This window comes from Lipophrys pholis (assembly GCF_963383615.2).
Source record: "Lipophrys pholis genome assembly, chromosome: 19".
Classification (NCBI taxonomy): Eukaryota; Metazoa; Chordata; class Actinopteri; order Blenniiformes; family Blenniidae; genus Lipophrys; species Lipophrys pholis.
The window spans coordinates 15,289,585-15,303,814 of NC_137647.1; the positions used below are offsets into that span (position 1 = coordinate 15,289,585).

General features: G+C 39.2%; 2 protein-coding genes across 2 annotated transcripts; both read left to right on the top strand.

The window, feature by feature from the left end:
• The first annotated feature begins 1,042 nt into the window (after positions 1-1,042).
• adgre5a (adhesion G protein-coupled receptor E5a) lies at positions 1,043-9,790 on the top strand. Its single transcript, XM_080488199.1, has 19 exons — positions 1,043-1,407; positions 3,025-3,096; positions 3,218-3,391; positions 3,486-3,638; positions 3,754-3,900; positions 4,265-4,387; positions 4,497-4,540; positions 4,643-4,738; positions 4,945-5,098; positions 5,812-5,934; positions 6,054-6,244; positions 6,342-6,506; positions 6,608-6,802; positions 7,047-7,264; positions 7,375-7,435; positions 7,527-7,618; positions 8,029-8,197; positions 8,280-8,369; positions 8,715-9,790. The coding sequence occupies exons 1-19, from the start codon at positions 1,377-1,379 to the stop codon at positions 8,754-8,756; spliced, it is 2,340 nt and encodes a 779-aa protein (XP_080344325.1). The 5' UTR covers positions 1,043-1,376; the 3' UTR covers positions 8,757-9,790.
• A 737-nt stretch (positions 9,791-10,527) lies between these two features.
• ptger1c (prostaglandin E receptor 1c (subtype EP1)) lies at positions 10,528-14,075 on the top strand. The gene is made up of 3 exons (XM_080488443.1): positions 10,528-10,679; positions 12,708-13,626; positions 13,780-14,075. The coding sequence occupies exons 2-3, from the start codon at positions 12,709-12,711 to the stop codon at positions 14,020-14,022; spliced, it is 1,161 nt and encodes a 386-aa protein (XP_080344569.1). The 5' UTR covers positions 10,528-10,679; position 12,708; the 3' UTR covers positions 14,023-14,075.
• The last annotated feature ends 155 nt before the right edge of the window (positions 14,076-14,230 follow it).

The window sequence follows — 14,230 nt, forward strand, 5'->3', positions numbered from 1 at the left end:
GCATGTCAGAACTGCGCTTATAGGCCAGGAATTGACCTTGCCACTGTGAGCTTGGAACAAAAAAACTTGCTGAAAATCCAACAATATGTTTTCTTTCATTTCTTCTCATTCTTCAGCAGCATGACACCACTTCCTCACAATTTCAGTCTATAGTTCAGCCCACACACATCTGTCGGTAAAATCATACATATCAACTCCTAGACAAAAAAAAATGTGTGAAAAGTATAGAATATAAGTTCTCACATAAATTTCACAAAAATAGGTCCTCTGCTGTCAGTCAACAGATCACAGTCAGCTGTTTTTCCTCTTCCAGAGAAGTTTCTCAAACTTGTGTTGAATTTTGCTGTTAATAGCAGATTGGACATATTTTCATGCGGCTGCTCCTCTGTGGGCACTAATTCATTATTTGAACAGGTTGTTTCATCTGCAGCTTTATTGAGAGGCGCCTCCTTGGGGAATCGGGAATTACCCACAGGCTATATTTTACGATGCAGCGGAAGCAGAATATTAAAAGCTTTTTGTTTAGTTCTTTCCAAAAATGAAGCCTAATACTGTAACCATTGTTACATTGTCTCACACACAGATAGTTAAAGGCAAAAGCAATATATATGTCATCATCACAGACAGTTGTGTATGTTCCTGTGGGAGGATATAGCCATCAACAGGACTTTAACAATGGTCTGTGCTCCAATGTAAATTCATCTTAACTCAACAGAAGAGAAAGAGATAGAGACACGGTGCCACAACGCAGCACTGCCATGGACATCAAATCAAGTGAGCTGGCGTAACTCATTTCTCTAACTCTTACCCCACCCCGACATAAGCAGAAGTTCCTGAGGTGTAACCTTTGGCTGGACTCCCCAACAGAGAGAGAGCGAGAGAGCGAGAGAGAGCGAGAGAGCGAGAGAGCGAGAGAGCGAGAGAGAGAGAGAGAGAGAGAGAGAGAGAGAGAGAGAGAGAGAGAGAGAGAGAGAGAGAGAGAGAGAGAGAGAGAGAGAGAGAGACCTCCCCCAACATCTAGTATGTCACCTCAGTGTTGAGCACAGATGAGGATTCAAAGAAAAGAAGAAGAGAGAGAAACGAGAGCAGAGAGGGGTCATTCTATGTGAGAGAGCGGTTTTATATCCTGGATTTGTTGCTATCAGCATATCTAGTTTGTAACAACTTTTTTCCAACCTACTAACTTGATTGGTGAATTCAGTTTTGAGTTTTCTAGCAATTTTTTTATGAATTAAGTTACAGAAACAAAAGCTGGAAAACCTTTGGACAAGTCTAGAAGAATAACTGTGATACTCTGAGTGATCCAGATCAGGCTTTTGTTTGGGCTGTTTCAACTTTCCACATCCAGATCTGGACACTGTTTGTTTTTCGCCACCATGATGGGCAGGTGGAACCTTCTGCTACTGGGTGAGTCACATCTGTCATCCATTTGCGCAGCTGCTGGAGTGGAAAATCATGTGTTTTGAGGAAGTTCCTAAAATATTTTCTACTCTGTGAAAGGAGACCAAGTGGTTTTACCGTACCTTGGAGATTTTTTTGTCGTCTTTGTGTCAGAGCAAAAAATGTTTCTAGTGTCAACTTAAATGTAAATTTTAAAATGAAACAATAATTCCTGGTTTAAAAAATAAAAAAAAATAAAAAGCATTTATTTGGCAAATCTATAAATGGTCTGTTTTATCACTTTGTTCAGAAACTAAAAAAAAACTATTTAGTTAATTTCAATTCTGTCTTATTAATATAGCACAAGTTTGGTCAACCATACAAAGTCGACAATCGATCGAACGGAGGCAATCATGGTTAACAGAACCAGACTGTGAGGTTGGAGTTTAGGGAGAAGAAAGAGAGAGAGAACAACATAAAGAAAATGTCTTACTGGTCAAATCTTAATGGAGATGTAGAAACTGTCTCAAAACTTAATTTGAGCTGCACTGCAGTAGTCTGAATGTGAGGGGAAAAACTCAAACGAATAACAGGACAAGGAGGAAGGAGGAACTCAGCACTGCAGTTTTTCTTCAACAAACCTGCAAGTGATATACTACTGCACAGAGGGCCTCTGTTCTTCTGCTTTTATAGTGATAATTATAAACTATGACTTCATCTCACAGCACCCACACACTGATGTTGACCACAGTCACACACAGCTTCCTTCAGAGAAAGATGTGTAGACGTTGCTACGATACTGAATCAAAACACTGAAAGATTTTGCAAACATGGTTACAATCTGAGAGGGAAAGCTTTTTTTATTCACTTCGAGATCTTTGTAATCTGATTTGAAGAGAAACTTTACATGGTTGTGTGTAGCTCATCTAAAAGTTCCTTTAAAAAATGTATACCTAATGAGAAAGATGAGTCGTTGTGTCAGTCATGAGATAGTTAAACAAGATAACAGAGATGTTGTAACTCCCCTGTTGCCAACACATAGTGATTTTGCATCCATTACAAATAGTTCCATTCAGACACAGTAACTGGTACTTAAAATGAGAACGGCATGAAATAGCCACCAGAACAGATTGACACATTTATACTGAAACACTGATTTCAATTTGCAATATGACATAAACATATAAAATGAAAGTAATGAATGAAATGGGACCACCTTCCTGTTTTTTACATTTTTCCATTACACCATTATTACACCCATCTGGTGTCATTCAGGAAACCCCGAGAGAACTGACTCTGCACTCTTACAGCTTCTGCATATGTTGCTGTTTTGTGCCATGCCGGCTCATGTTTCCTCACACAAATAGGAAGCACAGTTCTCCATCTGAATATTTTGAGTTACGGTGCAGATGCTGTTGGAACAATCCGAGGAAATGAACTGAGAAAACGAGGGCTCCAACCTTTTCTGTAGGGCTTTTTTGGAACTCAGGGCATTTGTGTTACTTAGTTAGTCAAACAGATGTTCTCAAAACTAAAAAAAAGACCAACAACAACCACAATAGGCTACATGTCATCGTGGTTAAAGCTGAATTAGAAAAACTGCGCTTTTCAATATAAACTGACAATTTCCTACTTGCCTTACAGCTCTCTTTCCAGCCTTCGTCATGTCAAAAAAATGCCCTCTTGGATATATGTCAGAGAAAAACGAATGCGTCGGTATGGACAACATTTTTGTAACTAATAAAATATGCAAAATAGTAATGTTGTTGTGGCTCGTGTACATATGCATATTTTTTCAGGCTATTTATTTTTCGACTTTGCTGTTTCCTCATTTCAGATTCCAACGAATGTGCCAGTGTTGAGAATGAGGAAGATTATTCTCCTCCTGCATGTGTAGAAAACGCAGTCTGTTTCAATACAGTTGGAAGCTTCTACTGTCAGTGTGGTGAAGGTTTCAGACCATCTGGACAGAGTGTCAACCTTTCCGCTGAATCCTCTGCTGTGTGTCAAGGTAAATTATCAGTTATCCCCGATGTGGACTGTGACTAGTTTTATCAAGAAAGTTGAGAACTTTAAACTTCTTTCCTTGCCTCTTCTGTTTCAAGATATCAATGAGTGTTTGGAAAACACGGGCATTTGTGGATCTCATGCCACCTGTTTCAACACAAGTCCAAATTATTCCTGCTTTTGTGACGAAGGATTCATTTCTTCGACTGGAGTGGAAACGTTCCGTCACGGTGACAATGTGAAATGTGGAGGTAATAAGCTTTATCACACGCACTAAAATTTGTATCTCTTTTGTGTTGAATACATCAGCGAAGTCTCAGTTGGCTTTCTGTACTATTTTCTAATCTCCTCTTCCTTCTCATCTAGATATTGACGAATGTCAAGAGGAAAATGCGTGTGGTCAGAACGCATCGTGTTTCAACACACAAGGCAGTCATTACTGCACCTGCAATTCTGGCTTTCAGCTGAAATCTGGGAAACTTAACTTCTCTGGAGGTCTGGAGCAATGTGAAGGTGAGGAACCCAACGTTATGCCTAAACCTGTTCAATGTGTTCAAGTTCTGTCAACTCACTGTTCTGTCTTACAGCCGTGTGCACAAGTTTCCTCTAAATCGAAGAGGAACTGAATACCTTACATTTGTTCATGTGTTGTTCTTATCCTGTATTTGTCACTCTTTAGTCAAATCAGTGTTTTAAATAAGATATAGTCATTGCTACATATGAGTTCTGGTGAAGGAAGGTACACAGTCATGAGGTAAACACATCATAAATTCTGAATTTGTTTTTATGCCTTCTTTTATCAAATCTATAGACTATAGGCAATGTCTGAAAGACGCAATGTAACAGTTTTCCTGTGCTTAATACTTTTCCTTTTCAGATACATGCGTTATTGACAGGACGGTGTGTGGAAACGGAACGTGCCACCAGGGAGTCGGTGGCCATTACTGTGCTTGCCACTCAGGATTCACCAACTATGGCAATGAAAAGCTTCGCTGCACCAGTAAGATCGCAATACTAAAAACACTCAACTGTAGTCAGAATTTCATTTAAACACAACAAACAGTTCATTAGTGTTGTTTAAAAACGAATCAATCTTTCTGTTCTTTCAGAATTAGACTGTGATGCTTTCAGAGATGTCAGCGATATGAATCAGGTAACTGGTTGGGTTTTCTTTCACTCTGCAGCATGCATTTAAATGTCCTCTGCCTCATGTTACTGTTTTATTCTCTGTAAATGTCTCAAACACAACTTTCAGGTAGTACACGATCTCATCAAGAAACTGAGAAAAAGTTGTCTGGAGCTTACAGAGAGTGAGGATGCTGGGGACCAGGATGGAGAAGACTTACTAGCAGTAAGAAAAAAACCAATAGAAGTTCACTCGTGGCGTGAAAAAAGCGAGAAGTCTGCTGCGCAATCTTTAGATGTCTGTACATAACCTCGATGACTGTTTATGTTGACCCTGGATGTTTTGCAGCCTAAAAGTCTGCCTACGTCTGACTGTTTCTTGTTTCTCCCAGAAGGAACTCATGTGTTTCCATCTCCCTTCCTATCCTGTAGAGACTGCTGTCTATGATTGACGATGTCTTGTCCGGTGAAGTCTTTTGGGACAAGAGGAAAATATCATTCCTTCTGGATTTCACTGAGAATGCTCTGAAAATGGTGTCACCCTTCATAAACACCCCGAGGATGAATAGAGCATCTCTATATACAGGTTAAATGCAAAATTCACACAAAATACATTCACTTTTTCTTTTTCTTTTCTTAAACTGTAGATCATTTACTTCCTGATTTTTATTCACTCTCAAAAAATGTCTGCTTGACCGTAAGGGAAGGGGTTTTTTTTTCAGAGTGCCTCCCTCAGGGATCATGAGAGAGATTCAGGTGGACACAGCAGTGTCTGGGGGTCACGGGCTTGCTTTTTACTGCATGATTTCTTCCTTTAATATCTGAGAATATATCATGATAAAAAGAACGAGGTGGAAGGTTAACTATTAGCCATCGTATTAAAACACATTTGTAGATCTGGATGTATCGTATGCATAATGGATCGAAATAAATGATTAGATAAAAAAAAACTAACCATATATTTCACATGAAAACATCTAACTTGGACAACAAGAGCTATGACAGTTATTAACAATAATATGATGTGGAAAACATGAGAAAGTTTCGCATTCGACTAAAACTTATCACTTAGTGTGAGACAAAGAATTGGCAGCATGGAAGTTGGAGGGGTGGTTCAAGCTCTGTGAGCATCCCCACGACCATACCTGGAAAATCCCTGACCAATGGATTTGCACATGTACAAATGCAAGATGTTGTTTTGTTTTATTTTGTTGATACTTTGTAATTTCTGTGATGTTATCCACACTATTATCAGACAAGCCATGCATATTATTAAAACATCTTTCTCTCTTTGTTCAGAGTTGGACCTGATGGTCCATAAGGGTTCTGTCTTAACAAATGACACTGACAACTTTTCAACTAAACACTCTCAGCTGGACATCCACTTAGAGACTGCAGCCGGAGATCCTTCCTTTTACCCAGGCAATGATCATATCTATGATTCATGAATTTATAACTACTTTTATTAGAACATCTAATGTAGATTACTATTCTGGCGAATGTCCAACTGAGCCCGTGTTATGTTGATATGATTCTTATAGGCTTTACAACAGTTGCCTTGCTGAGCTACTCCAACCTGGAAGATTTTGCGGATGGATTCTTTGGAGGATTGAAACCACAAAATGGCCAGAGCTTTAAGATAAACTCCAAAGTGGTGACGATCGCTGTCAGCAACAGAAACACAAGCCACCTCAAGGAGCCAGTCAATATAACTTTGTACCATCTAAATCAGGTAAACCTGGTGTCTCCATTTGTGCCATTCCCATTGTTATTAATTAGATGAATTCTACAAAATTGTGGTTATATGTCCACGTTCATTTGTTTTACAGACAAACAAAACTTCCCACACCTGTGTGTTTTGGGACTCCTCCGAGGAAGGGGGGACATGGTCCCCTCAGGGCTGCAGAGCAGTGGAGTCCAACCCTGAATATACTGTGTGCTCCTGTTCCCATCTCAGCAGCTTTGCTGTGCTAATGGCCCTCTATGAGATGGAGGTCTGAACTCTCTTTCATACTCAATGATTTCAATCACAGTGCTCACATTTTGGTTCATTTCTCTATATTGGAATTCAATCATTCTTTCTGTCTCCATACAGGACAAGTTAGAGTTACATCTGATTACCTTGGTTGGTCTGTCCCTTTCCCTGATTGGCCTGTTGATCTGCATCCTGACATTCTCAGTGATTCGATCCATTCAAAGCCCAAGAACCACCATCCACCTACACCTGTGCATCAGCCTCTTCATTGCCAACCTTATCTTTCTTACAAGCATCTCTCGGACAGAGAACCGGGTGAATAACAAAACAGTTTTAACATTTCTCTGCTCAGATGAGTGCAGTAAAAGCTTCTGGCTGTCCAAAAAACAGTACACACAATGTCTCCACTTAACAGCGAAATGATTTTCTACATCTGATAAATAATAATAGCTCAGCAAGTGGCTTCTCTCTTTTCCTTTCCCTCCATTTTTTTTTTTTTTTTACAGTTTTTCATCTTCTTCACAGCTGCCGTCCTAATCGTCATCTCCCTCTATACTAGGTTGGCTGTGGAGTGGTAGCAGGATTGCTGCATTATTTCTTCCTGGCTTCATTCTGCTGGATGTGTCTTGAGGGCATACAGCTTTTCAGGATGGTTATCCTGGTATTCAACACACATTTCAAAACCATCTACATGATGGCAGGTGGCTATGGAGTCCCAGCTGTAATTGTTGCCGTCTCTGCACTGGTGAATGCCAGGGGATATGGCACTCCCAGACAGTAAGTTCTGTCTCCCCATCTCTCTGTCTCTCCACACAATGTTTAATTTCAGTTCTATGCTGAATCTTGGGTTATGTTCGCTCAGCAAAACTTTTCAACATGCATTTCAGTTGCTGGCTGAGCCTGGAAAATATTTGGAGTTTCTTTGGCCCTGCCTGTGTCATTATCCTTGTAGGTATTAACAGAAATTGATCATTGCATTAAAAGAAAATCTCCATGGAATTTACTTTTTTTTTTTAAACCTTTTTCTTATTTTCCCCAGATCAACATTTTCTTCTTTCTCATCACTGTGTGGAAGTTGGCACAAAAGTTTGCCAGTTTAAACCCAGACCTGGATAGCCTTCAGAAAATCAAGTAAGTTGCATTTAACCCACAAATCCCCCAAACCAATCAGGATACACGCTGGACAGGTCTCAGCCCATCACTGAGCAAACATGGAGAGAAACTCACACTATTCATTCTAAATTACTATTATTCCACACATGTGCATGCCAAGAGGTACATTTAAGTGAAATGCCGATTTCCTGGGTTTAAATCGAAATAATGTGGTGTCACCCTGCAAACAACCAGTCACACTTATTTACAGTACTTTCTTTGGAGGGGAAAAAAAGGGTTTGAATTAAACTATTGGTTTCATTACCTTTTTTTCTGGACATCATCTGATAGAATACAAGGAAGAATGCATGCTGGGGAAAACCAATGTATGAGAATAGGCCACGATTGCGATTGAATTTATGTGCATGCATCTTTGCTTCCTCCTGCAGGACATTCACCATCACTGCAGTGGCTCAGCTCTGTGTGCTGGGCACCATGTGGATCTTTGGCTGTTTTCAGTTTGAGGAGAGCAACATAGTCACGTCTTATCTGTTCACCATCTTTGGCAGCCTTCAGGGCGTTTTGCTCTTCGTCATGCACTGTCTGTTTTCCAAGCAGGTTGGTGTTTTTCGATAAAGCTCTCAGACATAAAGAAGGATCTGTGCTCACCTCTAATGTCCAATCTGTATTGTGGGTGTAGGTCAGGGAAGAGTATGGAAAAATCCTGTCGCGATGTTGTGCACCCCGGAAGAGGACCTACTCAGAGTTCAGCCACTTAAGCAAAGCACATGTAAGCAGTTCTTTTTTAATTATCTTTTATATATTAATATTACATTGGTCAGTAAAGGTTGTTAAAGAAAACAGACATTAGATTCTCATAAATCTAATGTGAAGTAACTTATACAAGTGTATGCATGTGGTCACCATAGTTCCACATCTGATCAATTTCAATTGCTATAAACCTAATCATGCTTCACGCAACTTCAAATGAAACACTATAAACTATAGGAGGTGTGAAGTGAAGCATTTTGCATCTTAGTGACACGACAAAGCATGTTCAGATAATGAAAGCGCTTAGATAATGAAAGTTTTGCATGACTGACTAAATTGTCCTTTCCCTTTTCATCATGCTCAGGCATCCAAGAGCTCCCAGGACACAGGAGAGTCTCACATTTGAGGAGCTGAGTAGTGACTCTGGAGGAAAACCTGATTTGTCGATGACTTGTTTGTCATACATGCAGTCAGCAGCTGCCCTCCCATCTGTAGACGCAGCTGCCAGTCATGAATGGGTTATTCCTACACCCTTTGATGGATACAGAGATATAGAAGATAAATTGCTTTTTGGATTTGAAGACACCAAGTGAATGTTGTTATACAAATAAAGTAATCCGATCAAAATAGGGAAACACAGCTGACAGTTGTGATGCACTTTTTTAACAAAAAAATATATTATTTTACTGTGTTAGCTCAACTGTTAACATGACTGAGCTCAACTATTTTGCAGTATTCAACAATATGTTATGTAACAACATTTTGATAATTTAATCTGAAAATCTTGAGTGCTTCTTATATGAACTTATATTTACTGGTTTAGGACCAAAATGTCCTTGACATGCAACAGATACTGTTGGTTGTCTTATTCAGGTACTTTATGACAATATAGATTTTTTTAAGGATGGTATCTTCTCATTGTTACCATTTCATCAGGACCAAAGGAACAAATGTTTGTGTATATTTTATATTGCTGGTCAATTTGATGTGTTGATGTGTTAAGTTAATATTTTAAGTGGATTTTACTATTTCCCAGATGATGAATGTTCAAAGGCTGTGGACTTTGCTTATTCTTGTTTTCAGTTGTATCTGTAATGCTACACACTGGTTAAACACAGGTCAATATTTTGAAAGTTGTCAAGTCAAAAAAGAAATTTTTGACTGTTTTATGATTTTTGTCTTTGGGTCGTCAAGGAGTTTTAACTTTTTCAGTTTGTCAGTTTGTATTTCTTTTCTCAGCGCATAAAGCTCCTTAAATATTATGATGTACCTCACGTTTAAGGTTTCTTTGTAATGGTCGAGTCACTGATGGAATATTGCTTAAATTGTTGGATATAAAATAAATAGTAAAGGACCAAAGACCAAAGATTACTGTTTTTATTTCATGAATACATTTCTAAAATCACACCTAAATAGACCAACAGTGTTCTAAAACAGCGCAAACAAAAAATAATAAACTAAACCAAACCAGGAATGTCTACTTTCATGTTGCACAAAGAGAGAAAGAGGAAATTACACTCTTTCCCCTTCTTTCCTGTTTATATGAGATCAGAAACAAGATGGTCTCAAAAACAGCTATGAAGTCTCAGAACTGGTACTTGAATTTCAACAGATAAGCATCTTTTGAAATAGCCTGAAAACAAGGATTGATGTCTACTAATTCTTGCCTGAAGTTTACAGATTATCTCCTCAAACATTCATAACCCTGTATAATTAATTTATCCCCTAAATCATTTCAAAACATTAGTCAGACTGGGTCAATGCCACTGAACAGAGTCTTATTTCATACCCATCATGCTCCCTCATGCTCCTCTGATCGCCTTTGCTTATGTCACATTGGATAATATTCATCATTATTAGGTGTATCGCAAAATCTGCTCTTGTTTGGCTGAAACTAAAGCTACAATTGAGAGTCTGACAAAGTAACTGCTAGGAAATTGGCCATTTGACCATTTAGCCAGCAGCAGATCAATACTGCAAAAGTGAGCTGATAGCTAAGATCCACTCAGCACTAAAGGATCAGCAGGGAGGGTGAATAAATGGAAGGCATCCAGAGAGAGGCGAATGGAAAATGTAGGTCCAGTATGGAGAGAGTACAGATAAAATTGCTGCCAAGTCTCTTGAGAGTGAGAAAGCCGGACCAAGCAGGGAGAGAAACTATCAGGGAGGCAAGAAAAAAATAAAGAGAGGGAAACAGTCGTAAGTGCTTGTGGGAAACAGAAATAACAGATTGTGGCAAATCAGGCAGCCTTGCTGAAAAGAGACAAATTTCTTTTATTTACTGTGTGTTTTCTCAAACAATCCTGTGTTCATCTGGAGTCCTCTGAAGGTAAGGTTTATAACTATTTCGCTGCAATTTCCTGTTTCAGTGATATAGTCTGCACTAACTGATAATAGCTTAAGTGAAGCTAAAACACAAAGATGCAAATGATAGAAAGTGAACGTGTGTGACTGACTGAGGATGTGAAGCTGTAGAAAAGATTGGTTTTCTTATTGATTTGTTCGTAGTTCAGTCTGTTTATTCCGCTGCCATTATGAGTAAGGGACGCAAGGAATGGATGTCCTGATATCTAAAGATGGATAATGCAGGAAGAGTAGCGTGTAGAGCGAAGCGGGGCATCAAGAGATTCCCTGAGTGGTTTTGCTCTGTTTGAAGACCACAACATTCAGTGAAAAATAAACTAGATATGTCTTTGAGGTATAGTAATCAGCATCTGTTGAATTTGCACTATAAACTCAATTCTTATTGGCAAACTTCTTTACCCACAAATGACATCCTGCTGGGGCTGAATAAAATCCTTGAGCTCTTTTAACTCATGCATTTCCTCTATAATACCTCACACTGCAAGTGACTTGTTTCCTCTATAGCTGACATAAGACAGAGGTCATACAAAGAAATGCAAATAAGATATTCAAACATGGACTGTTTCAACACATGGAGGAGAAGCGTGATAACATTTTTTATTTAATCTAAAACCATGATAGTCTTTGTTAAAGTTTTAACACCTCTGCTATTTATGTGTAGCTCGACAATGAAATACTGATATTATGGACACAACCTGATGATATCTTCGATGCCATTGGCTTTCCTTACTACTGCATCACAAATTGAAAATTAACTAAATCAACCTCTTAACTTCCTTGCAAGATGAATTCATGTCAGGTGACTTTTTCCAACTGAAAGATTCCTCTCAGATGGGTTTTTTTCCTTCCAGATCTGATGACTAATGCTTGTGCACATCGCTCCTGTGCAGTGTCCCTGTAAAAAGGTTGAGATTAATGGCATACTGGGTGAAATTATTGTAATCTGTTATCAGTTCCAAGAATGGCGTTTGTTGCATTGTGAGTCAGGTTAGGGAGAAAATGATGGAGCAAACTGATACACCCAGCCATTAAAATTTTCATGAAAACATATCAGGTGCCACGCTGGGGACATTGTTCTGCTTTTTTTTTTAATTGTAGTGAAACAATAACTGGGTTTAATCTCCCAATTCTGGTTCTAAGTTAAAACATGTGAAAATGATCCAAGGTTATGACATACTCTATTAAATACTAGAAATCCTCTTAATGTTGACTACATGAAGCATTTCTACCATTTTAGGTCTCGCAATCTCACCTGTGAAAAGTCATATAAGCATTAAATTGGAAAAACAGTTCTGCTGAAACAAAAATTCTATTAGAAAGTGGAAGTGAATTGTTGCAGATGGAGTTGAAATAAAATGGACAGCTTCCAGAGATTATCAACAATCAATGGGTCTTTGGCGAGAAAAATATCTTAAATGGTGGAAAACAAACAAATTGATAAGAAATCCATTTTGGGGACAGGGAATATCTGTTTAATCTCAGAGCCAATAGTAAAGGAGGACAAAATTACACTAAAAGCTCACTATATTGACAGTCCTGTCATGTCAGCTTCTAGCAAAGATCTGTATTTTCATGATTTAATCGTGTAGTGACATTCAGGAGGAAGCATGCAGTCATACATTCCAAGTAAGCCCTTCTGATTGCTTGTGGTTGCAAAACAGGCAGATACTAAAAACACTTACGGAAAATACTTTAACAAGGCTTCATCCACTCCTCTTCATTATTGCCCAGGCAGTAGTGGGTCCTCTAATTAGAGTCTAAATCCCCAGTGTCACTGACAGACCACTTGTTGTAATCAGCATTTGAGGTGCCCAGTGAAGCATGTATTATAGCATTCATTAGTAATGATTTTGTCATGATTTCTCAACAGTCTTTTAGTCTATAATTTACTTGAAAAACCTTTCAGATGACAGAATAGGCTGACATAATAACATTAGCTCAAAGTGATGACGAAGTGAGTATGAACTACTTAAATGTTGTCATTTTTCTCTAGAATGAAGATGAAGACAATGTCACTATTCGTGACTTCCTTTCCTACCTCCTCCACGCCGCCAATCCTCCACCAGAATGTGAAGATCAACTCCTCTCAACAAAGTGGATGGCTTAATAACAGCACTTCCCCACCTATTCAATCTGCAGGTTTAGTAATATCCTGCTTCACTATGATATTTGGAACGGTCTCCAACCTCACAGGTCTTTATATATTGGCTAAGTCTACTGCCAGATTTCAACGCCAATCCAAAACACCATTTCTGCTACTGACAGTGGCTTTGCTTTTGGCCGACCTCGGAGGTCACGCCATTCCAGGTGCATTTGCATTGTACCTGCACATTATTAGGAGATATGAAATACAGACAGTGAAGCCCAACAAGCAGTTCTGCCTTATCTTTGGAGCGTGCATGGTGTTTTTTGGTTTGTGTTCCTTGTTGTTGGGTTGTGCCATGGCAGTGGAGCGCTGTGTTGCTATCACCAAGCCCTTTTTCCACGCCTCTATGGTGACAGTGGCTCATATGAGACACACCGTGTTATTTGTGTTCTCTCTTGCACTTGTGTTAGCGATCCTACCTTTCTTTGGGGTGGGAACTTATACTACCCAGTCTCCAGGCACGTGGTGCTTTTTGCCTCTCCATGATCCACAATCTGCAGCTGACACAAACCTGGCTCTGGTGTTCTCAAGTCTGGGCCTCGCTGCACTCCTTCTTTCCCTCATATGCAACATCCTGAGTGGGTTGGCATTACTGCACCCCAGGATTAAGTTGAATAATGTTGATCCAAAAGGTGCTGCTGCTCAGTGTGCTCGGCGTGCTTCATCTGCCTCTTCTTCCTCTGTGTTATGTTCGCTGGATGTAGAGATGATGATGCAACTGGCAGCTATCACTGTGGTTTCTTGTGTCTGCTGGAGCCCCTTTCTTGTGAGTATTTCTGTTTTAGTCAAAAATTTTGTTTCCAGGCCTATCTTGAGTGATCCAATGCATTTTAGGCACACTGAATTATGATATCAAACTACTTGAAAGATAAAGTATCATTGTATATCCTGTGTGATAATGTTTCTCTTACATTTATAGATCCACATTTTTTTGATGCAGATCAACCAAAGTCACAAAGCATCAGCTCAATTGGAAGATGGATTTATTCTTCTTGCATTACGTATGGCCTCCTGGAATCAGATCTTGGACCCTTGGGTTTACATCCTACTCAGGAGGACAGTGCTTTCTCGAGTTTGCTGCGGTCTGAATCCTCACAGACTCAAAGTGACAAGAAGTGGCTCCAGTGCAGATGCACACAGACAGACCTTCAGTCTGCATTGACATTTTTCTTTTGCATTTTCTCCCTTAATGTTAAAATAAAGTATTTCTTGTGTTGGTTTTTTTTTTTTCCCTCATAATGATCATCTTTTTAAGATTTCTTTGTGATTCATATTCAACTGTTTCAAGGCTTGGAAGAACAGTGAAACAGGTTGAACTACATTCTTCTACATTTAGTTGACAGTCTGTGCCGGCTCTGTTTTCAACAGCA

Excerpts from the sequence above, each read along its gene's own strand:
- ptger1c (XM_080488443.1), top strand. The coding sequence starts at position 12,709 with ATGAAGATGAAGACAATGTCACTATTCGTGACTTCCTTTCCTACCTCC. Across the intron at positions 13,627-13,779 it reads TCTGCTGGAGCCCCTTTCTT|ATCCACATTTTTTTGATGCA; the intron begins GTGAGTATTTCT and ends TTACATTTATAG.
- adgre5a (XM_080488199.1), top strand. The coding sequence starts at position 1,377 with ATGATGGGCAGGTGGAACCTTCTGCTACTGG. Across the intron at positions 3,901-4,264 it reads AGGTCTGGAGCAATGTGAAG|ATACATGCGTTATTGACAGG; the intron begins GTGAGGAACCCA and ends TTTCCTTTTCAG. Across the intron at positions 4,388-4,496 it reads TGAAAAGCTTCGCTGCACCA|AATTAGACTGTGATGCTTTC; the intron begins GTAAGATCGCAA and ends CTGTTCTTTCAG.